General features: G+C 42.4%; 1 protein-coding gene across 1 annotated transcript in view; it reads right to left on the bottom strand.

The window, feature by feature from the left end:
* hs6st3b (heparan sulfate 6-O-sulfotransferase 3b) overlaps positions 1 to 24898 on the bottom strand; it is a 69075-nt gene extending 44177 nt beyond the window's left edge. The window contains exon 1 of the mRNA XM_053440364.1: positions 24168 to 24898. Coding sequence (XP_053296339.1) covers positions 24168 to 24712 — 545 coding nt within the window. The 5' untranslated portion in view covers positions 24713 to 24898. The remainder of the gene's footprint in view (positions 1 to 24167) is intronic.

Below are 24898 nucleotides of genomic sequence, written 5' to 3'. Positions count from 1 at the left end.
GCTCTCAGCGCTGCGTTCCCTTCACATCGCACCAGATGGACCCACAGATGGACACAGCGACGCTCTATTCCATCGGCTCAGTCGGCAGCCAGCGCGTCATAATTCGGTCTATCATATTTCTGGGTCCAAATCCCTGAATTAGATTTTCATTTGCCTTTAAATCACGGAGACAAACAATGAAAGGGGAAAGAGGCAGAATGTGTTGGGACACTCAGCAGATGTCTGACACCTCCGGCACGGAACCCGCCAGCAACAAATGGATTCCCGTTTTGTTTTGAGGGCTATGCTTCAGATGCTTGTTAGGGTAGTGGAGCTGTGGAGTATGTCAGGGGCTCTGACAAGGTCAGGTGAAACTCCGGCTCGTACTGTTTGGAGAGATGCTGGTGTCAGAACCCGCTCCTGCCTCCCACTCTGCTGTGCACAGTTGGCATCCGCCGAGAACTGCTGGAGAGATAGGAGTTTCTGACCATCATTATCAGACAAATATAGCAAGCGCTCGGTCTTGCATTGCGGGATTTGAGAGCTTCTCTCGCTTGGTGCTCAATAGCAGTAATAGCTATCAGCTTGGGAAATCTCTGAAGAGCAGAGCGATTCAACTTCCCCGATCACCTACAGAGCAAAAGGGCACGAGCGTGGCCCCCGGATCTTAACCTGATAACATCCATGATTTATCTTCTTCATGTCCTGCTGCTGTAACACAGTCTGGTGGGAGACAGCAGCCGGGCCCTGGGCTGAGAGGCCTCACAGCTCCTTGGGCTTTTGTTGCAGCCCGATCAGCTCAGATAACAGGAAGAGCCTCAAAATGGATCCCAGACATGTAACTTAAACTACCCTTCTGTCAAAAAGAGAGGATTGCAGGAAGGGTGATGATCGGGGGAAGTTACATATAAATCTGAAACAATCCATAGTTAAATCTCAGAGAGAAAGAAAAAAATGAGAAATACGCAGGCTTGCACCAGAGGAGGGGGGTGCACCCTCGACAGGTCACTAGCGTATCGCAGAGCTGACCCAAACCCTCAAACATCTGGCTTTTGTCTGGAGTGGGAATGGATACTATCAACATTAACTCCCCGGTCAGATGACACTGCAGTAGAATCTAATTTTAACGTCTGGAAATACCCGGGAGAACCGCGAGGTGAGAGCACTTCTCGAGTTTTGGTGCATTTGTGACGTCGAGCATGAAGCACATGGGGCAATAACAGAGAGGCAAACTCCTCTAGTGGCAATGAGAAAGGAGTTAATCGCCTTTTTTAACGAGTTTACCCACATTTGAAAAAACATGCTTGTACCCATGAACTTTGTTGTAAAAGAAGTTAGACAGAAACAGACATCCACACTTACATTCCCAACTACAGACAATTTAAAGTCCCCAGTAAACCTAACACCAATCTGCATGTTTTTAAGGACGCTGGAGAACCCAGAGAAAACACACAGGAAGAGAACATGCAAAATCTTCGCAGACATTATTAATATTATAAATATTAAAGTATTAGCTGACCATTTGAGTTTTATGCCGATCCGAGACGTAGAAGTGCTTCTAGACTGATGTGCAACAATGTCCTTGCCGCAGGGGTAGCTGAAAGAAAAGCCTCATTCTGCACTCCTAACATAGGGACAATGCAAACATTAAGATGTAGGAGGCATAATACAGCCCTTAGCTGAGGCTGATGGTGTCAGTAGGATTCATCCTGTGGGGATGACTGCTATCTGAACCAAATTTAAATAAACCATTGACTTGATGTTGAGATACTTCAATCCAAAATAAAGTGGTGGAACCCTTTCTCTTTGACGTGTATTTCAGACCTTCTTATACCCATCGGCCCGCAGTTTAACCTGCATTTTAATTTGATCCTATTCCTTGATATCTGCTACTTCAGTGCTGCTTCACTTTTTTCTACTTACATCAATATCAGTTATAGTAATAACCAAATCCCTGCTGCATTTCCAGTTCAATAACGCCGCCGCAGACGAAAGAAAAAGTACAACTTCATCCTTGAGCATATATTATCAACATGGCTGGTTCAATCACAGTCCAGGTCAAAATGCAATATGTATTGCTCCACCTGCTAAATAGACGTCAAATATTTCTCAATGAATTACTCTTGACTTGAAGAGGATCCTTCTGCAGCCTCGCTATTATCAGAAGGCAGAGCGTAACTGCTGTGTCTGACAGATGAGTGGGACTCTGAGTGCTTAACTGGTTCGCAGACACAAAGTTTCATTGACAATCCGAGTACCACGGCTCGCTCAGCGAACAAGGCTTCGGCGGGGCTGACAGGCTGATCAAGGGCTGCGGGGAGAAATAAAAGACAGGCAGAGGCGCGGGGAGAACGAGACAAAAAGAGGGAGAGAGTGAGGGACAGAAAGAAAGAGGAGACTGACGTGTTTGTGTAATATCTTTGTTGCTCTCTTGGCTTCTGATCCCGTCGCCGCCGCTCCGCAGATGATGAAACTTCGTCGGCGTCATCAACACAAGTTACTGCAGCACTAGGAGCAACAGGGGAACACTGACACGTCTGGTTATAGCCCTATGAGGAAAACCCTCCCCTCCATCACGCCAGCGTCTCAACGATGTCGCACGCGCCACCTCTGAAAACCTTCAGTTCTCATGGAGCAGAAGCCGCTCGAAGTCGGCTGTGTGCCGAGTCGTAACGGTTCAAGAGGGCTGAACAAACAGCCGGGCTGATAGATATAACGCTGTGAAGGGTGCATGAAATAATCTTTGTGGCTGTTCTCGTGACGCTGCACGCCACAGAAGTGACTCAGAGGTTGAGCTCCTTTGAGAAACCACAAGTCAGGAGCTGTTTCCTCCACATTACTCCTTGTTTATGTCTCCTATAGAGAGATCTCTTTTCCGGGGGTTGATTAACTTTGGCTTCCAACTGTAGAAAAGCTATGGAATACACTCACACATCATCGACTCTGCACCTTTATGGCTCCCATTGGGTCGTATGAAGTTGTGTTTTGCAGCTCGGCAGAAACTTTCCTACGTTTTACTGCCCGCTATATGCCTTTAATCCATAGGTACCGGGGATGTGTCAGCGAAATACTGATACACTCAGGTTATACTCAAGCAGCAGTTTTTTAAAAAAGATTATAAAGATTGGGGAAAGTACAATAAATCCACAACAATTTAGCTCATCACATTATTGTATTTTTTCAAGCAAAAACTGCAAACACTCTTCAATTCCATTATCTCCTATATGAGATTGTACTGCTCTTGTTGTTTCATATGAACAGAATATATCTGGGTTTTGGACGGATACTCGTCAATAGTGAAATATGCCCATCACAACTTCTTTAATCCTAAAATGATGTTACCAAACAGCGTAATTTACCTGATCCAAAATGATATGAGATATGAGATATTCAGGAAACTATGATGAAAGTAAGATATGATCATACGAATAAGACAACAAACATTTGACACCTGGAACAACAGAATCTTTTGACAAAAAATTACAAATAAGCAATGGATCGCCAAATATGTTTGGATTACTTTGGTGATTTGTAATTCTCTAGTAAAAAAATGTACCAATCATTGTAGCTCTAAATGAAAACAATCATTAGATGGAGTCGACTCATTAAAAACTCATAATAGGTTGAGAATATATTGCACACAGCCTTATCCTATGTGTGTTCACATTTATTAAAATGAATCAGAGAGCTAAGAACCTGCATCCATGCATGCTATCATCATCTTAAAATGCTATGGCCCTCCTCTCGGTCTAATGCTTTGAAATTCTGTTATATTTCTTTGTCTGGTTTGTGTTTCCTGTGCCAGAGGTTCACCTGCAAAGCTGCAACACCTGCTACACTCCACCCGCCTCTCTCTATTGGAAGCCCTTTAGTTTGGATACCGATCTGCTCCATCGATTTGGGCTTGGATGTGAAACTCTGACAATTGGAAAACTCTCTTGCCCTGCAACCTGCCCTTCCACTTACTTGTTCACGTTCAATTTCCTGCTACAAGTTTTATAATCAATCCTCTAAAACTGAGTTTGTGTCTGACCTCGTGCTCCGAGCGAAGCCAATTCTCTAACCTCTCACAGAACGGTGAAAACTCACAGCTGGCACAAACAGCTGTGTTTCCATGTACTGGATAATTTCATTGTTAATTGTATAAAAGTGAGACTAAGTGAACTGATTTGCTGCATCACTGTTGGCTGACCACAACACATCCTGCGGGCTATTCTAATCAGAGATATTTATATGCTTGAACCATTCGAAGGAGAAAAAAAATTACTCTGTAATATTGGTGCACATGAGCTCTGCCAACATACAGAAGCCACGCTGCAGGGACAATATGCCAGAATAAAGCAGCGCCAAATTGTTTGTCTAAACGGATTTCAGGGAAAAATGGAGGTTAACAAAAAAAGGAAAAAAGCTGTTACTTTCTGACCTCGAGTCAAAACAGGGAAAAAGGTCTTGCCAATTAAGTGGCCCTGGCAAATGAGGATTTGAGAACATTGTCCTTACAGTTTCTCCCCCGTTGGCGTATCGCACGAAACACACTTCCAACCACATTGATCTCGCCTCACAGGGGAGACTTTACAGTACCTGCTTCCCAATTACTTGCATAGGCTTATTCCTCCGACACATTCTCTGGGACAAACACAGGGGATTGGCTGCTCGTCATGACAGAAAAGCTTAGTGGAGGTAAATTTGCGGGCAGGGTGGGAGCGCTGCCAGCCTCCGACGCCACGACCGCACCGCTCTGCACTCTGAGAGGCAGATTTACCGACTGCCGGCCTCTGTGTGTTTGTCCTGTCTCCAGCGGCTGACTGAGGACCTTGCTCGCTCAACAAAAACACTGTCAGAGATAGCTCAGCCAGGCATGAAATTGATTTTGTATTAACAAACAAGGGGATCTGTTTCTCCTATGCTGTTAATCAAATCATTTCGAGGAATGAGGGGAAGATGAGAGTAAAATCATTAACTTCCAACGGTAAATCAGGTTCACTGCCAACCTGTTGTCCCATTAACCCTGAAACCTGTTCAATAGCTAATTAAGGCAATTACTTCAGGCATGACACGCCAGTTAATCATGAGCGACTAGCCCATTTATAGTGGTGGCTTCATTACCATTGGCAGCGCTAACTTATGGCCCCCCTCATTCGCCACACACGGAGAAAATACTCAGGATAAACGTGACTGCTGGTCCCTCTGCCACCCAGTCCCCATTTGCAGGGCTATTACTAAAAACGGATGGAGGAATGAAAGAGGCGTGCTTGGCGAGTTGTGCGCTAAAGATTCGAGAAGCTCCGGCTGCCATCAATATCCATCTTTGATACTGAGCTTCAAGGTTTTTTAAATGTCGATTTTTTTCTGTTTCTGGATATTTTATGTTTTCAGTTGTCAGTAAGAAAGGAAAGGAATAGAGAGAATGATAATGTGTGAAACCAAGGTCTCTGCGTAGACAGGAACGGAGGACGATTAGGTTTATGGCTGAAAGGAAATCTTTCTTTCTGAAATTAATAAATTAAGACTTTTTAAACATTTTAATATTTAGCTAAATAATTTTAACTATAAAAAAATATGTACACTTGATACTGTAGATGTAGTTTAAACTAAAATGCAATAACTTAAAGTCCAATATTGGCTCATGGTGGTGTTAAAATGAGTAATTGCCACACACACACACACACATATACACAGGTTGGCGCATTGACATTTGCATCGACTCCGTGCATTGCCAAACCTAAACTTTATCCACCAACCTTAACCATGACAAATTCATGACTAACCCTTAACTTTACCTAAACCACAATTCACATCTTACTCCAAACCTTAACCAGGAGCTCAGAAATGACATTTTGCCTCATTAGGATCCAGCTTCGGTCCCCATGAGGTCTGCTGGTTCTGACAAGGTAAGAGTTTATGCTGAAAAGGGTCTTAAATGAGTACACGCACACACACACACACACACACACACACACACACACACACTAATTTCATGCTCCTAGAAACCTAATGAGAAAAATATATGTGATGCAAAAAAGGGGGCAGATAAGGTTTGGGGCGAACAGTGTCCTGTGTCTCCGGTGTTCCGGATCTGTCCGTGAACAAGACTTTACTTGTGTGATCAGTGCGCTCTGACACCTACTGTGTCAGCAGTTCCATCCCATCTCGCTCGAGGGACTGACTCTGACAGACAGGGGCGCTGAGGGAGGCCCTTGTAGTGAACTGTCCTGAGTGGGAGTATTGATTTTCCTGTTTGTCTCCCCTGACTGGAGGCAAGGTGGTGGCTGGCTGAAATAACTCCCTCAGCTCGGTGGACCATTCCTCTCAGCCCCCCTGAGCGCCCTGTAAAGACCAGCAGAACACTGTAAGTAGCGCTGGTTTTTATAGGGTCATGCACCTTGTATATGTGCGAGGGTGTTTGCTGCATTCAAGCCAGTCAGAGGCTCTTCCTCCCCACCGCTGCACATCAGTGAGTGGTACTGCAGGACACCCCGTGTGCTTGCTCCATTTCTATTTGCAGCCATGAATACAAATTTCTGAATGACCTACCGCTCTTGTGGAGACAGTGAGATTTTCCTTTCTCCTGTTCCATTGAGCTGAGGCCTCAAAATGTTGGCGGACGTTAAAAAAAGCTGCATATTCCAATAGCAGCTCTCATATATATATATAGAGGAGAAAATCTAAGACAGCCAAAAGCTCACCTTCACTGCACAGTGCGGGGATGTCTTTGACGTTCTACTTCCACCACACGACACGGCAGACACGTTTATTGCTGTGATTGTGAGTGCGGTGCGTTAATTAAAAACAGCAGTGGTTGAGCCCTCGCTTCGAGGTTGTTTGTCTTCCTAACGTGACAAAACATGGCCGCTCGACAAAGCTGGGGGCATCTGTTTGCTCTAAGTCATCGAGCATCACTGCGAGGGTCCCACAGGACTGCGCCTTGTGCCTTCACTTTAAAACAATTACACCAGGAGTCGGACAAGTAGCCACGCTCGGTCACACTTTACATTTCAGTGTAAATGTCAGACTGATACATCTTGTGCTATAAGACTCCCCCCCCCCCCCCGGGGACAAACTTGTTGTCTCCGGTTCAGCTTTTGAACACAATAGCAACAGATTACACGCAAAGAGCGTTGGTGAGATGTCATGGTAACTCATAGCCTACAGAGATAATTGATTAACTATCTAATGGGTCCATCCGAGAGGAGACGGATGCATCAATTCCAAATTACACAAAGGTGCAATCAAGGATGAAGCTGTAAGTCAATGTCAACCACAGCCAAAAAAAACATTTTAAATGTGTTTTTACTGTTACAGCCAAATACATGAATCTCATAAGCTGCAGACCATAAAAAGAATGATCATAATAACCTTTTTTTTATATTCTCTGCTCTTTTTTAATCATTTTTTTTATGTAAAGCACTTTAACTGCCTGTGTGTATGAGATGTACAGTATAAATAAACTTGCTCGGCCTTACAACAACAATTATAGACAGAACATGTGTCCCAATGGAGGAGTTAACATCACCTCTGCAGTTGTAGCTTTTAAAGGGATAGTTCACTCAAATTCACTCATTATCTGCTCCCCACTGTGCCAGTGGAGGGTCGGGTGAGTGTTTGAGTCCTGAAAACACTTTAGGAGTCTCAGGGGTAAACAGCGTTGCAGCCAAGGTGACCCTCTCTTCAGACACAGAAAAGAAAAAACTCAACATGCCTCCATACTGCTCATGTGGTGTCATCCGAGGGGCTTACTGACACTTGGTTGACACAACAGGCGCAGCATGGAGGCATGTGGCGTTTATTTTCTGTTGTTTCTTATGTCTGAAGAAGAGGTCCCATTCACTTCAATTGTATTGGATTTGGTTCCAATACGTTTATCCCGAGACTCCAAAAGTGATTTGTGGACTCAGACACTTCACCCACCCCTCCATCGGCAGAGTGGGGAGTAGATAATGAGTGAAATTGAATTTTTCAGTTAACTATCCTCTTAAGGTGTAATAACAGAAGGTTGAAAACACTCTCCAAATATGTTGTTTGGTTCAATTGGTCGTTTTTTTTATTGCATCCTAGTTGTAAAAAATTTGTTGTAAAGTGAACTCTACACTTTTTGCTGTATCATGGTTCTGTTATCATGTCTTCTGTCATTTGTATTGCGGTTACAGTCGTGGCTGAGGAGCGGGTTGCACTTCTAGCTGTAGTTCTTAACATCAAAGCACTTCCTCCGGGGACAACACCACCAGAGAGCCGTGACATTGGTCCAGGTAAAAAAAAAAAAATTCTACTGAGGATATTCCAAGGACTTATCCGAAAGTCTCTTTAAACCACTGTTCTTTGCTTCTTACTTTTTCTCTGGAGCATCCCCCTCTTACACAGAAAATGAATGTGGTAGCGCTCTGCACGGCTGCCTTTTCCCGGACCTGGATGGATTGCATGCAAGCGATGAGATTGGTTTCAGTGTTCCCCGTGGACTCAAGCCTTTGGTGTTTGGTGATAAATGCCTCCTGTGTGGTAATACAGTGTGATTAACGGACACAGCCCGAAGCCTGATCCCTCCTCTCCCTCCTCGCCGCACCTGAATCAATCATCTACATGGAAAGACCCCGGTCTTGTGCGGGAACAGCTGCTCGGAGCGCCGCTCTCCCCTCTCTCACTTTGGTCGAGCGGGGATGGCTGCAGGACTCACTCTGAGATGGAGTAGATACCGATAGATCAAGCACACGCAGCCGTTTTGCGGTGGTGACTGTTTGCTCGTGCTTGTGTTGCATGCATTTTTAAAGACACATTCAATCCATAGTCCGATAATCACGAATAAAGATGTTTATGTTCAGCTGAATGTATTTTTTTTTACCAGAGCCCTGTTGTAATCACATGATTTACTTGCACCCAAGCCCTGGATAAGCCTTTTAAATCTCTTTTCATTCTGTGTGTCATGAAGAAATCCTATGAAGTTCCAGAATAAACCTGTGATATTTAAAAAAGAAAATAATTAATGTTGTCACAGCGAAACAGCTTGGACCATTGCATATCTGCTTTTCTCTGGCCTTTATTTTTTTTCCTGGCTTTAATCTAAACTAGTGCAGCACCCTGCTTGTTTGGAATGGGCTGTGTCTGTGGTTTGTGGTGATGGTGGCTTCTTTCTTTCTGAAACTGTAAAAGTGCCCTGCAAGTAAAGACCGGCTGAGGGACTCGGTCCACAGAACCCTGAAGCTGCACCACCGCTGCTGCACAAAGAGCCGTTCACCTGTTTATTCAAACTTCAGTGAAGCTCATTCAGCACGCAGAACCCCGACCTGGAGAATCGTTGCCTTTGTCGTAACTTGCATCTATGAGTCACAGATAATACAGAGCGCTGGTCACCTGTTTATTCAAAAATGATTTATAGTGAATGTATTATGTGTTCAAATCGCACCTAAATCGACACAGCGCCTCGTTGGGCCTTTAACAATACGTATACTTCTGAAATTATAAGACAGATGTTTTGCAATATATGATATTTTAAATGCATACTTTGTAAATTGCAACAAAAAAATTATTTTACAACCCTTTGTGCCACATACTGTAAACGTCCACATAATGGATACATCCTCATTCTTTTAATGCAGAGGTGACACACGGTGGGTTGAATTGAATAGAGGAACTCCCCACATGGCTCCTCTCTGAGCAGCCAGCGTGATCAAATTTGAGATTACAAGTGACATTAAAAAAAAGGCTGCAGCTGCAGTTTTACAAATAGCCAAGAAACCACATCATTGGATGGGAGATTATGGCAGCGGCATAAGCAGTCAAATCAATCCCTGAGTATTTCTGTGCGAGTCGATAGGGGATCCAGGTTTGGCCCATTAGTCATGTTGGCACCCTGCATTGCATTCCCAGGCCTGATACAACCCTGCAACTTCTCCGCACAATGGTGCTGCTGAAGGCTCCAATATAATATAACGCACTGACTTTTATAGGTGTGTGAGAACTGGAATCAATGCTAATTTATGTTATGAGGCATTAATATGTATGGGTTTGTTCTCCATCTTGAAATATTTAACAAAGGCGTAATCAGCTTCTTTATGGCACTGGGCAGGAACGAGCCATTTGCTGAAAATTCACGTGTATTGCTCGAAATGAGGCACTCAAAGACACTTAATACTGTTCCTCCCTCTGTACGTTATTATTATTCACAGACATGCCTGGCATCACAAGTGGAGCAAATGCCTCCAGTGTTAAGACAATTTCCTTTCACCACACTCGAAGAGAAAGTAAATAAATTCACAGCTCAGTTTCCAAACATGAGAACGGAGGCTCGTGCAGAATGATGAATGAAGCAAAGTTCACCCTCGGTTGCAGAATGAGGCCTGATGAGAAGTTAACTGATCCCCGGATTTGTGAGGTGGGATTTACAGCTCTGTTCTGTAGCCGCTCATCCGGCTCCTCGAGAGGACCGCCTCACATTGAGGCACATCGTATTCCTATGATGAGGTTGATGTGCTGTATCACAACATGTGCTGCGACATAATGCTATTTGTTCCACACCAGCACTCTGCGATGCCGCAAGATGTTCCTCGAATCTCCAGTGCCGTACTGTTGTTAGGACGGATTTTCAATCCATACTTATTATACTGTGGCCTGGGATCCAATTTAAGCTGCAATATCGTTGGTGGGTCTGAAAAGAAATTGATCAAAAAGGTGGAAATTCTTCTCCTGTGGGATATAAACTACTGATTAGTCTGAAGGTGCTCTATAGAAAACACTACACCTGCGTTAATCTCAAATCAGACAATTACAGATAGTTGGGAATTTCTAGATTATAAAAACTTGTTTAATATGTGACAAGTAGAGCGCTTACCTCAGCCAACGCCTAACAGACCCCTCGAATTCAATCAAGCTGAACCAAACACACTCATAGATATCAGTTCTATAAACAGCATTTTTTTTTATCAAAATCCAGGAAATCCTGAAAAACACCCTCTCTCCTAATGATAAAGAAAGTGAAAAACAATTTCTGGATCCACCCCCTGATCCAGATCCACACCAAAGTTTGATTAAAATCTGTTAACAAACCAACCCACAAACAAATAGACAGGGGTGAAAACATAACCTCCTTGGTTAATGTGATTTAAAGGTGCTGGCATTATATTAAATTCTAAATTGAACATTAATGACGACAAGTATGTGTCTTTAACTATGTGCACCGCCGCTCAAATATCCATAATCACTTTCCAAAAACAAACAAGGAACAAGAACCTATTTATAAATGCAGGAATTTAGGAGGCAATCTGGACTGCAATCTGTTCAGTGAGATTATTCCAATCTCTCTCGCGGCACGTCTGACTGATGCAGCAGCACAAGGAAGACGCAGGAGACATCAGCGGTAAAGATGTTATACAGTCAACATCTTTTATTGATTACTATTTTATTGCATATGTGCCAGAAGACGCTGGTTCGCCAGCACAATGTAAAGGTGACTCTACCTGTGCTCACACTTTGAATGTGCTAGGTGCTCAGTCAACCACTGAATCCAAATTGGGGGAGCAGTCAGAGCGAAGCAGGCGGCCTGAGCTAACCTCCCCACAGTATAACTTACCTGTCACCAGCTTGGCCCACATAAGGACAGATGACTTCTCCCCGGGTTGTTATAATAAATCAACTACAGAGGTGGTTATTTCTGGCACTGCCCCCTCGTCAGCTCTTACAGGTATCAGTCAGGAAACAACACCGCTCTGCTGGAGTTCTCCCGTGTCCCTGTTCACTGGTATGTCAATGCGTCAAGTAAACGACAAACACGTCCAGTCGCCCACACACAGGCGAGAAAAAAATTCCTCTGTGAATTAAAAAGGAAGTTCACCAGGTCTGCCTTCTTCATGTGATTGCAGAACATATTTCTTTTATCTCTTCTTTCTGCTTCTTTTCCGTGCTCCTTGGAATTAATCTTACCAAAAATACAACCTGAGCGCTAATTAAAACATAAGGTTTCCCTCTTTACTTTGACTCTTGAGTCTAAAAGTGGTGACAGTGAAAGCACGACCGGTGAAAAAAATACTGAGTCTGAGGCCAAATATTTGTAGAGCACAGCATAAAAGAAGCACCAGCCAATTGTCTTCAAAGCAATTTTCATGAACTTGCTGATCAGGCAGCTCCTGATCAACAAACACTTAAGAATTTATGGGAGACAAAATCTTCAAGTTTCTCACAATTTCTTTTTTATGGACTGTTTAAAGCACAGCAGTAGAATGTTCTTTTCTCAATTAAAGGGAAAACAGAGCCAAAGTTAATTGCCCCTCTGATAACAGGAGCACTTGCGCGGCACAGCCACCAAACAGGCCTCATGGGGACATTAAACACAGGAACTTTGAATTGCTGCACCAGCTGACTCATTCTCATCACACTGATGACTGCATTTAACTAGATCAGTATGAGGTGCTTTGCTTCTCTTCTTTTTTACTCCAGTCTAGGGGGTGATCACAGCCTGATCACAAGCTGACTGGGAAGTGGGAGTTAGGATCCATGACAGCACATCTGGGATCCGAGCGTCGGGATGTCACACGGTTCAGAATTAGCACAGGGTATTTATCATGTGTAATGATAAAGATCAAAATGAGAAAACAGCGAGTCTTCACAGTGTCACTGGTTGAGAAGAGAAAACTGAGGCACAAAGACTGCTCTACATTACGGTTCCTGATACGACAATGCCAGTTCTTACGAGATCTAAAGGCTCATTTATGCTGCCTTTATGCATGAAAAGATGAAATAATGTAACGTCACTTTCGAACATAAATTAATCTGTTTCATTGGCATGGTTGAGAAGCAATACATAAACTAGAGGGTAGCGTACGGTTAAGAGTGTCTGACATAAAAAACATGGGAGCATTGGAGGAGGTTTGGATAATGTATATCTTAGGAAAGAGGCAAGAGTGGACGCGTTGTAAACAATGATCCAACCACAGTCTCTCCTGAAAGATCTTCAATTGTAGACATTTATTTCCCATGTAATATGGTCTTCTTGCTTAAGCTATGAGATACACTGCCCCCCAGAATGTCCGGTGGTACTGCTCCATTTGGTCAGTTTCATCCGTTCCCGGGAGACTTCACGAGATGTGCACAGATACCAACAAAATTAACGTTTTGTCCGTATGAATGGACAAAATGAAAGTATAAAAGTGAGTATGGACAGAAAGCTCCGTTCATTTCCGTAAACATATCTCAAGTATAAAACGAGACTCAAGTCTCCCAAAGTCAGCTTCCAGAAAACTGTGGATCACAAGGGTCGGAGCTAACCTCTTGACCAAATGTCATACTTTAATCACACTATAAAAGCTGAATCAGGCAATTGGAGACTCATATTTGCCAGACCAGCAAGTATTTGACAGCGGCAGCAAAACTACAAGAAAGCTCTGGCGAGCTGCGCGGCTTTCATTAACTAGAGTGGCTTTTAGAGGAGGACACTAACTTCCATCCATACTACATCTCAAACAGTCCCGAGCCAAATGGTCAGAGACAAATATTCGTTATAGCTCATACACATGCAAAGCTTATTCATCTTTCCCAAATGGTAATACTGCAATGGCCTTTAAGGGCTTACAGTTATTCAATCAATGTGCCCTGAGCAGTAATGCGTGAAGACAACTCAGGACTCCCTGTTTGGTGCATCATTCATCAAGCAGCAGATTTCTGTGTGGAACTGGGGCAGCAACGGAAGACAGACATTACATGGCAATAAAATAAATCTTCCTGATTTAAATTTCTGAAAACTGGGTACAGACTCACATAAAGTAATACACATCTTTACTCAGCGAAGCATTGTGAGAGAAAACAAGGATTACCCTGGAGATTTTAATAAGGGGAGAAGATTATTCTGACTCGGAGCTCTTAAAGTTTGTTCCATCATCTGAGCACAATCTCATCCAGTTTTCCTGCAGTATGAAACTATTGTATTACTTCCTATTTTTTAGTGCTCTGACAATGTTTATTGAAACCTGCACGTGTCAGGATTCATCTGGAGTGCCCCTGATAATTGAAAATCCAATATTCACTTTGTTCAAACATTCACTCTGTTTTTGGTCTCTACCACCTCTTCAATTAAATAATCTAGTCGTCCAGCTTCTGAATGCTCCAATGTCTGCACGGCTGCGCTGGGCAGGTCTTGGGTTTTTTAGACCTTTTTTGATTGTGTCTGGAAACAAGGTTAAGAAGCACAGAGGGAAATAAAACACAAGTTCTGTGCTGAGCCGAACTGAGGAGAGCTGCAAAGCTGGGTGATAAATCCATGTATTCATTACCACAAGCAGTTCCGTTTCCATTATACTTGATCATCGCATTCATTATTGTCAAAAATATGAATTAGAGCAGCTCTACCATACGTTTTTAACATAAATAACCAGGCATTATAGCCTTTCTTTTAAAGTTGACTTTAAATGTGAAACACGTAAGTAGTGTATGTTTAAACAGCCAATGTGATGGAGGGAAGATGGTTGAAGCAAAGAGATAGAGGAACCACTTTAGGAATTTCATTTCATTGTTCTTACCCCTGAGAGTCCATCTGTTTGATATAGTATCAAACCTCTTATCAAATATTAATGTCTGAGCCCAAACCAACAGTCTGACAAGGTTAAGTTAAGCATGAGCTCTTCTTACCCTCTGCTGGATATCTGCTTGAAACTATACTCTCTCTGCAAACAAGTTCTGTTCCTCTTGAAAAATGAAAAATAGCACTCCACCTTTTCTCTGCCATTGTCTAATTTGGACCACTTCGACTTCCTTGACAGCTTCATTTTCTGTTTAACAATGGTGAACAAACGACTGGTATATGCTGTCGCTCTCTCTCTAGAGGTAACACTTACAGTAATTATCAAACCAACTGCGACTACCGCTCAGGCCTGCCAGCGATGACGACTTGAATTAATGACACATGAAAAGCAATATCTGCGCCCTGGAAGTTCAAGGCCTGCAAGGGCACTCTCAGCCTCCACACATAATAAACATCCCATCATTGTGGTGAGCACTTTGCCTCCCACATCTAAGAATATGACCAGAACTGTAAATCTGCTCAACTTTCCTGCCTCGGGTTCATCTGCGTCTGTGGGGGCTTCCATTACCCTGCTGCTTCACTCTATCTCTTTGAGGTCTTTCAGTGTCACTCTCAGACGAAGGAAGAGAACAAAAAAACATAAAATGTAACGAGAGAACCTATCAATTTACTGATCTTAATGTTTTTAATTAAATGGTCAAATATTTGCTTTTCTTTCCTGCCTTACACATCCAACCGATATTCGGTGTCTGTCCGCCTGTCGATATTTTTCTACAGGCGGAAGGGGAGATGTACAATCCAACTTAATATACAGTCTATGTTCCCAATACAGGTTGGATATTTTAAGTTAGCTATGAATTAATACTTATTATACCTTTATATCTTGAGGAACTCAGAGGAAAATGGAAATAATACAATGTTGAGTTGAATGACAACAAGGCAAACTCAGTCTGATGAGCAGCCCACCATGTAATTATAGAACAGTTAGAATGAACATTTTTCAGAACTGATATTTCCAAGACAAGAGATTTATAAGTTGTATAAAGTCAAATATACAAACAGGATATTGACTGTGTAGTTACCAACGAGTCTATTTGGGTGTCGGCAAAATGTACAGCTCTCAGCATACAAGTTCATTTGGGTCAGCTTGGTAATGAGTCCCTCCCACAAGCTGGTTCAGGGAGAAGCGCAGCAGTGGTACATGTCATGCACAGGTAGCAGACAGAGTGAGAGAAGCATGGTTTAGTGCTCAGAGCGGTAAGTATTAATGACCACACAGTAATTGCAGCTCTCTCTGCATCACTTGTTATGAATAAAATATGATGCGAAGTGTTTTTCAGCCAAGGATCAGGCCGTGTCATCAGTGCGCCATGTAAATAATAACAATGTATTACTGCTCCTGCTGGACCGTTGGAGGAAAGATAGAGAATGTGAATAGGTTATTGTGGTGACTGCGGGGGGGAACCTTAATTCATAGATTTGCAGTTCTACGAAATAAGCAGATGAGATACACATAGTTTCACATACTTATAAAGCTGCATAATTAAAGCAAAGAAACATGATTAATAAAGCATGATCTCAGCCAAGCAGATAATTCCTTTAAAGTAATGCTATCCATCATTCAAACTCTAAGCTGGAGTAACTATTAACACGCTGTTTAGAGTCTTGCATTGAACTCCGGATATTCTCCAGAAATTATCTGGAGGGGCCGTATATGATAATAAAAATGTGAGAGTCAGCTGCCAAGGAAATTGTATGCAGAATTTTTCCGGCCAGCTCCCCAGTAAAGACTGGCGAATACAGCAGGATGTTGAGAATGAGAATTGCTGAGAATTAACAGGCAGTGAATGGGCATGTTGAAAACGTTTCTAATACACAACACAGGAAAAAAATAAAAAATAAATAAATAAATAAATATAACTCAGGATGAAAAGATGTTCCATATACATGTCAAAGTAAGGGTTGTCTCACCCGCAGACAGACACACACAGAGGCACACACACTGACACAAACTCAGCTGATGTCTCTGAGAAGCTTCAGTTCAAACGTCCATTTGTTTGAAATGACCGCCACAATATCACAATGGCACAGTCCATCAGAACAGATAAAAGCATTTTTATAAATCTGAAAAGGAATTGAGATAAGAACAAAACCAGAATCAATGTAATCTTCATAATAAAGAGTGATACCTATATGTCCTATTTTCTCATTCTTCTGTCTTTTTATTCTGATTCACAGTGCAGACACCCTTGGCAACACCTTTCTCCCAGTCTACGGAACATAAACCTTAGAGGAGACTGTGATGCAAACATCCAGAATCACAGTGAACGACATCTTCCTCTGCCGTTGCTTAAAAGGCACATCTCTCGCTCTCTGTGCTTAATCAGAGAGGGGTATCGAGTGTCCGTATTTTACCCGTGTTCTAGCTTGGGTCTCTTTGTACTTCTAAACCGAGCATTCATTATGCATAAGCAACAAGAAAGTTGCTAATGAAGATTTTTTTAATTGATAAAAACTGCAACATCAGCATGTGCATGGAATTACCATGAGGCCACAGTTAAAAGGGAGGGAACTTAGACGAACTGAAAAGGGGGACAAAGGCAGACTGTCCAATGAGGGTTGACTCTCAAACGTATGTACAGTGCCTTGCATAAGTATTCACCCCCCTTGGACTTTTTCCCATTATGTACTGTTACTAACTGGAATTCAAATAGACTTAAATAAACTTTTTCCCGTTTGATCAACAAAACATGCATAGTACTTTGGAGGTGCAAAATAAATGTTATTGTGACACAAACAATAATGAGAACAAAAAAGTTGACATCTGTTGGGTGCATAAGTATTCACCCCCCTGTGTCAATACTTGGTAGAACCCCCTTTCGCTGCAATTACAGCTGAGATGGAAAGGTTTGTCCATTCTTCTTGGCAAAAAAGATGAAGCTCAGTCAGATTGGATGGAGACCGTCTGTGAACCGCAATCTTCAAGTCTTGCCATAGATTCTCTATTGGATTGAGGTCTGGGCTTTGACTGGGCCATTTTAAGACATTAACATTCTTTAATCCAAACCATTCCTTTGTAGCTCTGGCTGTATGTTTAGGGTCATTGTCCTGCTGGAAGATGAACCTCCGCCCCAGTCTCAAGTCTTTTGCAGACTGCATCAGATTTTCTTCAAGGATTTCCCTGTATTTGGCTCCATCCATCTTTCCCTCTATTCTGACCAGTTTCCCTGTACCTGCTGAAGAGAAGCATCCCCACAGCATGATGCTACCACCACCATGTTTCACTGTTGGGATGGTGTGCTCAGGGTGATGGGCAGTGTTGGGTTTTCGCCACACATAGCGTTTTGCATTGAGGCCAAAAAGTTCAATTTTGGTCTCATCTGACCAGAGCACCTTCTTCCACATGTTTGCTGTGTCTCCCACATGGCTTCTGGCAAACTCCAAACGGGATTTTTTATGGATCCCTTTCAACAATGGCTTTCTTCTTGCCACTCTTCCATAAAGGCCAGATTTGTGGAGTAGACTACTAATAGTTGTCCTGTGGACAGATTCTCCCACCTCAGCTGTGGATCTCTGCAACTCCTCCAGAGTAACCATGGGCCTCCTGGTTGCTTCTCTGATTCATTTTCTCCTTGTCCGACTCTTCAGTTTGGGTGGACGGCCTCCTCTTGGTAGGTTTGCGGTTGTGCCATATTCTTTCCATTTTCTTATGATGGATTTTATGGTGCTCAGAGAGATGTTCAAAGCTCTGGATATTTTTTTATAACCTAACCCTGCTTCATATTTCTCCACAACTTTATCCCTGACCTGTTTGGTGAGCTCCTTGGTCTTCATGATGCTGTTTGTTCAGTAATGATCTCCAACAAACTCTGAGTCCGTCACAGAACAGGTGTATTTATACTGAGATTAAATTGCAGACAGGTGGACCCTATTTACTAATTATGTGACTTGCAAATGTGACTTGTGAATGCAATTGGTCGCACCAGATCTTTGTTAGGGGTTTCACAGTAAAGGGGGTGAATACATATGCACTGAAGACTTTTCAGATTTTTATTTGTAAATAATTGTGAAATCCATGTAATATTTCCCCCCACTTCCAAATGATGCACTATTTTGTGTTGGTCCATTACATAAACTCACGATGAAATAAATTTTAATCTGTGGTTATACCATGACAAAATGTAGAAAAGTCCAAAGGGGGTGAATACTTATGCAAGGCACTGTATATTGATGCAGCTGCAATGAATATTGTCCACATCCTCCGTGTGGATGTTTATGGTCTAAACAAATCATAAATTGATGCACCTGCCAAACAGGTAGGAAATGGATGAAGCAGGATAAAATAAGACAGACCGGTTTGCTTCTGAAAAGCAAACAACTATAAAAACAAATCAATTGTTAATTCGGTGTCTCTACATTTATTGAAGTTTCTCTTGATTGTATTTTCAAACCAAACTAGCATTATCAACGACACGTAGTGACAGCAATGTCTTTATGAATGGAAATGTAGGCAGGAGATAATTTACTTGTTTTCAATTACTAGTTCGACAATTAAAAGGTGTGCACTGTGCAAACACTGCTGCACACCACTGATTATATTAGTAACAGAAAATATACCTCCTCAATATCCTCAATTTCCATGTGAGCCTCTTACTGGGGGTGATTGGGAGTATGTAGCTGTGTTTCTCTGATACCATTCAGACAAAATTAAAAAAAATTATAATACATTTATAATAATATAATAATACAGGATGGTTTGATAAGCATCTAATTGTGCATGAAGACACAGAGAGAGAATACTATGTACAAGAATGAGTCATATACATCTGTCTAAGTGTGACAGCTTTATCTACTTTAATGTCTACTTACCTTTGTACCTATTACTTGTTTTTGTTTATTTTTATAATTTCTATGAATGTTTTACAATAGTCTCTTTTAATTGCGAGCAGCAGGAACAGCGCAACCTGTTGTACAAATGTTTATATGAGAAGGAAAGAGAATCACAGCATAAGCTACCGAAAACACGTTTATTTCTACATTTTAATTTGGTTATTCGTCGTGTTTTTGACCTAAAAGTATTGATACTGAATGGAGAATAAATATTTAGTATTAAACTGTGAAATTAATTCCAGGATTTTCCATCGGCCCACGTTGTTGTTTTACGTCGTAATCCTGCGACAGTCTTATTATTATGGACACAAAGAAAATTCACAGTGCCTTTTTTTCTTTTCCTGATGATCTCACTAGTCCTCTACATAGTAGAGTAGGGGTTGGTAGTTAGGACGCGTGTTCCTGTTACCTTACCTGCTACCTGCTTCAAGGTACCTGTTACTTGTCTGCTTATACACCTGTTCTTCTTCATTTATTTGTATTAAAGTAGCTTCAGTGCATCTGTGAACGACCTGTTTGACAGCGCTGGGTTCCTCCTTGGCTGAGCTCCTACCACCCGCTGGGACTTCTGTATGAATGGTGTTGTCATGCATGAATGTTTTTGTGTTCTGGTCCAATGACCTCGGCACTATGCAGAAGCTGCCTCTTCCCGGTGTCTCTGATTCATGTGTCTCTTCCACCATTAATGGCATGACTGCTGCAAAAATATCTTAAATTGTTTGTTTTTTCTAAATCCTGATCAGATCGGAGAGCTTGACAGAAATGTGAGATAAACAATTTGAACTATTATTGCCTATCATCAACAGGGGACATTTTAAATGAATGTGGCTGATATTTGCTCATTTACAATTCTCTGGACATTAAACTTAGAAGATAATAAAGATATTTATACATGGAAGATTGGACAGCCCTAAGTCTTATACAGCTGATTTATTCAAGGTGTATATTGTAAGCTGCACTGGAAACTTCCGGCTGTATGTTTGATAATCACATTTCCTCACCTCAGACCTGCAGCTGTAACAATAAAAGTGTGGTGCTGTTGTTTTTTTCTAATCTCAAAGACATATTCTGACGGTACAAAGATGGAACCGAGGGTCAAATATTGCAGTAACTGAATAAGGATGCTCTCAATTCAATAGAAGACAACATCAAATGTTTCTCTGATATTGACCTGCAACCTTTTACTACACATGCAAAAACTCTTCAGAAGACATGGTTTACTCAGACCTTGCTTTATGCAGTGGTATATATTGGTAAAAAATCCTTGTTTTGTGATCTGGTGTTATACTGAATAAAGTGCATTTGGAAACTATGCAGAGTCCTTTACTCTTTTTTTAATTCCAGCCTTAAAGATAAATAGATTTTTTTGACATTTAGTAATTTAAAACAGGAAAACCTTTTTTTTATATGGACACAATATTCCAATATTAACCCAATAATAAATAAGCATGGTAAATTACACCGTTTAAAATTTGGGTTTGAAAACTGGCGGAATATCGCTGGAAGTAATAACACAGTGCAAGTTATGATGATAGGATGAGTCATAATCAGACTATGCTTTGTAAAATGTTAACAGGAATATGAATGGAATATTCCATTGCCAAATCATGTAAACACCATGACCAAAATAATGTCCTATTCAAACTAAGATCAATGGTTGGATTATTGGTGTATACGTAATAGTAGTATAGTTGGTATTCAGAACCTATGCTATGGCAAGCACTTGACTGGAGTCTACCTGTGTTAGGGTAAATTGATTGGGTAGGATTTAAATAGTCCCACATGTCTGTCTCACATCTCACAGATGATCATGCAGGTCAGAGAGGCCATTATGTTGAATGAATGGCTGCAGAGCTCAGAGACAGGATTGCGTCAATGGGGTAATGAATGTAAATTGGTGAGGGATTATTTTTAGGGCAGCAACAAAACAATATGAAAAAAGTGAATGGATCTGAATACTTTGAAATGTAAGTTCCAGAGTAACTCCAAGCCGAGCACTTGGATAATGAACATGAAACAATCAGAAATTATTTCAGCTCTCCACAATGCCGGTCTTTGAAATTACATGGTAGGAAGATAATCTACTCAACAAGCCTGCTTCATTCAGATGAACATGGCTGAAACCAAGATTCACTCTCTCCATGCAGAGAGCAACTTCAGACGACGTCACTTAGATGTATGTTTTTCCAGAAAACACCCCTGAAGACACCCAGCCTGTACCTGATCCTCTTCTGCCGCTCACTGACTGACAGCGCACTGCAGGACACACACACTGATCCGGGCTGACGCGGCTGACCTTTCTGCGTGGCTGGTTCGCTGTGCTGCACTCCCTAGCCCGGCTGAAAAGGCCATACAGTGCCAGGCAGGCAGAGCCCTCGCAGCCCGCCACGCCCCACCTCCACCTCTCGGTGCCACCTCAGGAGCTGGCAAGGTGAATGGCTGAGACTGCAGAAAAGACAGCCACTCAATCTGAGAGCCTTTCAACCAGATAACAAGGGCATGCCATCTGAATTTGGCAGTGATGTATGAATGGTATTCCCCATTGCACCCTTAGATGGCATAACGATTTTTCTAGAAGTGGATTATTTTAGCTGTCATTACAAAGTATGTTTTTTTTGCAGTGCAAAGTAGTAATTTTTGTATTACTTTGGCCTTATATCATTTAGTATATTTTAATTAAGGCAAGCGCTTATACACAAAATGATGATGAAGATGAAATTTGCATAATGCTTTTAGTCATCCCTCTTAGGAAATGTGCCGCGTGCAGTGGATGCTTAGCGAGGGGTCCAACGGGTGCGTCTGCCAACAGTTATGGTCGAGGCAGAATCATCTCAGAATAGATGCAGCGGGAGCCCACTAAAGAACAAGGGGCGAGGGGACGGTAAGTGCAGAATAGATGCTGCAGCTGTGAAATGAAGAGCTGTCACATCCTGTGAGCACTTTCCAGAGGAAAGGAAATACTTGGCACAGCAGAAATAAATCATGTGCTGTTGTACTTCAGTGTACGATTGTATTTTTCCAAACAGAGAAGGAAATTGTTCGATGTTCTAAAATGCAGCGTGTGCCCTGAAAGATATTCAGTTTACTTGTGAGAGAATCTTTCAGGATTTATAACCGACTGACAGGTGTTTAACATTTGGATTCATGGACAGATGTGATGCTATTAAAAGTTAGGGACTCCAAAAACAATCACTGTATTGAAAAGTACATACATCCACTCTGCTGAGTGAGGACATGCATGAACTGTATATAATGCATGCAATGAAATGTATTTCCATCTGAAATTACTGCTGAAAAACAGCTAATGCATTACATATGAAGTGGTTCTTTGCTTTTCCTCTCATATAACTTCATCATCTTGCAATAATTCGAACTCCTGAGATGATGCGGCATCAAATATCAAGTCTGAATGTGGTGGTATGGTAGTAACTAAAATGTTTTCTGGCCATTTTCAATAGCTACAATCAGAGCTTTGATCCAGCGACAATGAAATCACCACAGGGTTGTGGAACATTTGAACCGTGTAATTTCTTCCATGAAAGGTGAGTTCTGTAGACGGCTCTGAACTATTGGTAAATGACACAGTCAGGGGGAATAACAGCAGCAGCTGGGCAGGAACAAGTTCACTGTGTGTGAAGGGCTGATGTGAGCACAAAGGACAAACATGATTGTCGAGCAAAGGAAAAGGTTATCCGGAATTCTGTTTTGGTGTTTTCTAACACTGTGTGATGCACAGTGCAATGCAAATGTAAAGAGCCCGATGCTGGGTGGTTGGTGATGTTTTACAGCATCTGTTTATGGAAACTTACAGTAGTCACTGATATAGACTGCTGATGGAAAGTAACGTCTCTCTTGTTCCACACCTCCTGACTTAACTACAATATATCTCTTCCGATGGAGACTGTGAGTGAGCACCCATTGCATCCTGGGCCATGTTCTATCGCCGCTCACAGAAGTCTGGATTAGAGGTTACGGACGCATTTTAACACCAGGTGTGAACAGGGTCAAAGTTATGTGCGGAATCAATTAAGGGGCCCCTGTGGTTTTGGGGCCACAAAGCATGAGTATTACAGATCTGTGACCTGGGAGTACAGTGTGGGGACCACAGTGACTTTAGAGGACATTACCATGCATTGAATTCCTATAGACCTACTCAAACCTTAACTATAGTTATGGAAGCCTAACCTCAACCAACACATTATTTTTGGCCCTATAATGTGACTGGGAAGCTACTTGGATCACACACACACACACATTCACACACACACACAATTGTGTATCCATTACTTCGTGGGATGTTATATTTACTTACATTGATTTCCTGGAGACTTAACCATAGTTACTATTTGTCTAAACACTAACCTAACCCTACCCATATCCTTGCTCTTTTCTTCTCGGTAAACTTCATTTACCCCTAAAACCCTTGCATTTAATGGTTTACATTATGGGGACTCTCTTTTTTTCCCATAGGGAAGACAGGTCCCCACAATGTTGTTGTTTAAACAGATTTACTCAACATGAATCATACCTGGACACCACACAAACAGACACACACAGACACACACAGACACACAAACACACACACATACAGACATACCGACTCACCATGACTTTGAAGGACGTTATATTTACTTACAGTGATTTCCTGGACACCTACTCTAACCTTACGTCTTTTCAAAAACTCTTCACCTAACCTTAACTTAGGGTCAATGTGTCTTCATTTAAATATTTAATCGTTTAAACAGATTTACTCAACATGACTAATACCTGGACCACACACACACAGACACACACTCGGTACCTCTTGTTCCTCTGGGCCTCCTTCTTGTCCATAATGACGGGCACACAGTTCGTCAGCTCGGTCCAGTCTGCGTGCAGCCCGCAGCTCCAGCCCGTGGAGAAGCGGGAGAAGAGCCAGGACTCGTCTCTGCCCGGCCGGTGACATGTGCACTTCTTCTGGCCCGGCTTGCAGTCGCACGGCTGCTCCAGGCGAATATTCCTCACCAGGTGCCTCCCGAAAGTGGTGCCCCCGGTCTTCTGGATGTGCAGGAACGCGATCACGTCGTCCCCTTTGATGTTGAACTCCACGTGTCTGTCCAGGTCCCGCTCGGTGAAGTTGAATTTGGAGGGCAGCTTGGCGGGGCTGTCGTCCTCCAGGTCCTGGTCCCTGTAGAAATCATCCGTGTCCTGGTCCGGGCTGGAGAGCAGGCTCACCCCCTTCAGCTTCTCCCCGGGCTTGAAGTGGCACGAATTGCTGCCTGCGGGACAAATGTACTGGTAACCAATCATAACAAACAGCACCGCCAGGATAGGCACCAACATGAGCTTACTGGATCTATCATCCATTGTATCGAGGAGAGTGTCTTCATTCCATTACTGTGAATCAGAAGCGTGCATTTCTCCTCTGGATCAATACCCCTCCATGCCTCAAGGCACATTAAAGGTGCATTTTATGTAAGTGCATCATGTTCATGGAATATCCAGAGACACATAATCTGCGCATAAAAGCCACGGGTCCGCCTATTTGCTCTG

The sequence above is a fragment of the Pleuronectes platessa genome, chromosome 14 (assembly GCF_947347685.1).
Source record: "Pleuronectes platessa chromosome 14, fPlePla1.1, whole genome shotgun sequence".
NCBI classification, from domain to species: Eukaryota; Metazoa; Chordata; class Actinopteri; order Pleuronectiformes; family Pleuronectidae; genus Pleuronectes; species Pleuronectes platessa.
Note: the sequence above shows the minus strand (reverse complement) of the source record. Positions and strands in the feature narration are given on the sequence as shown.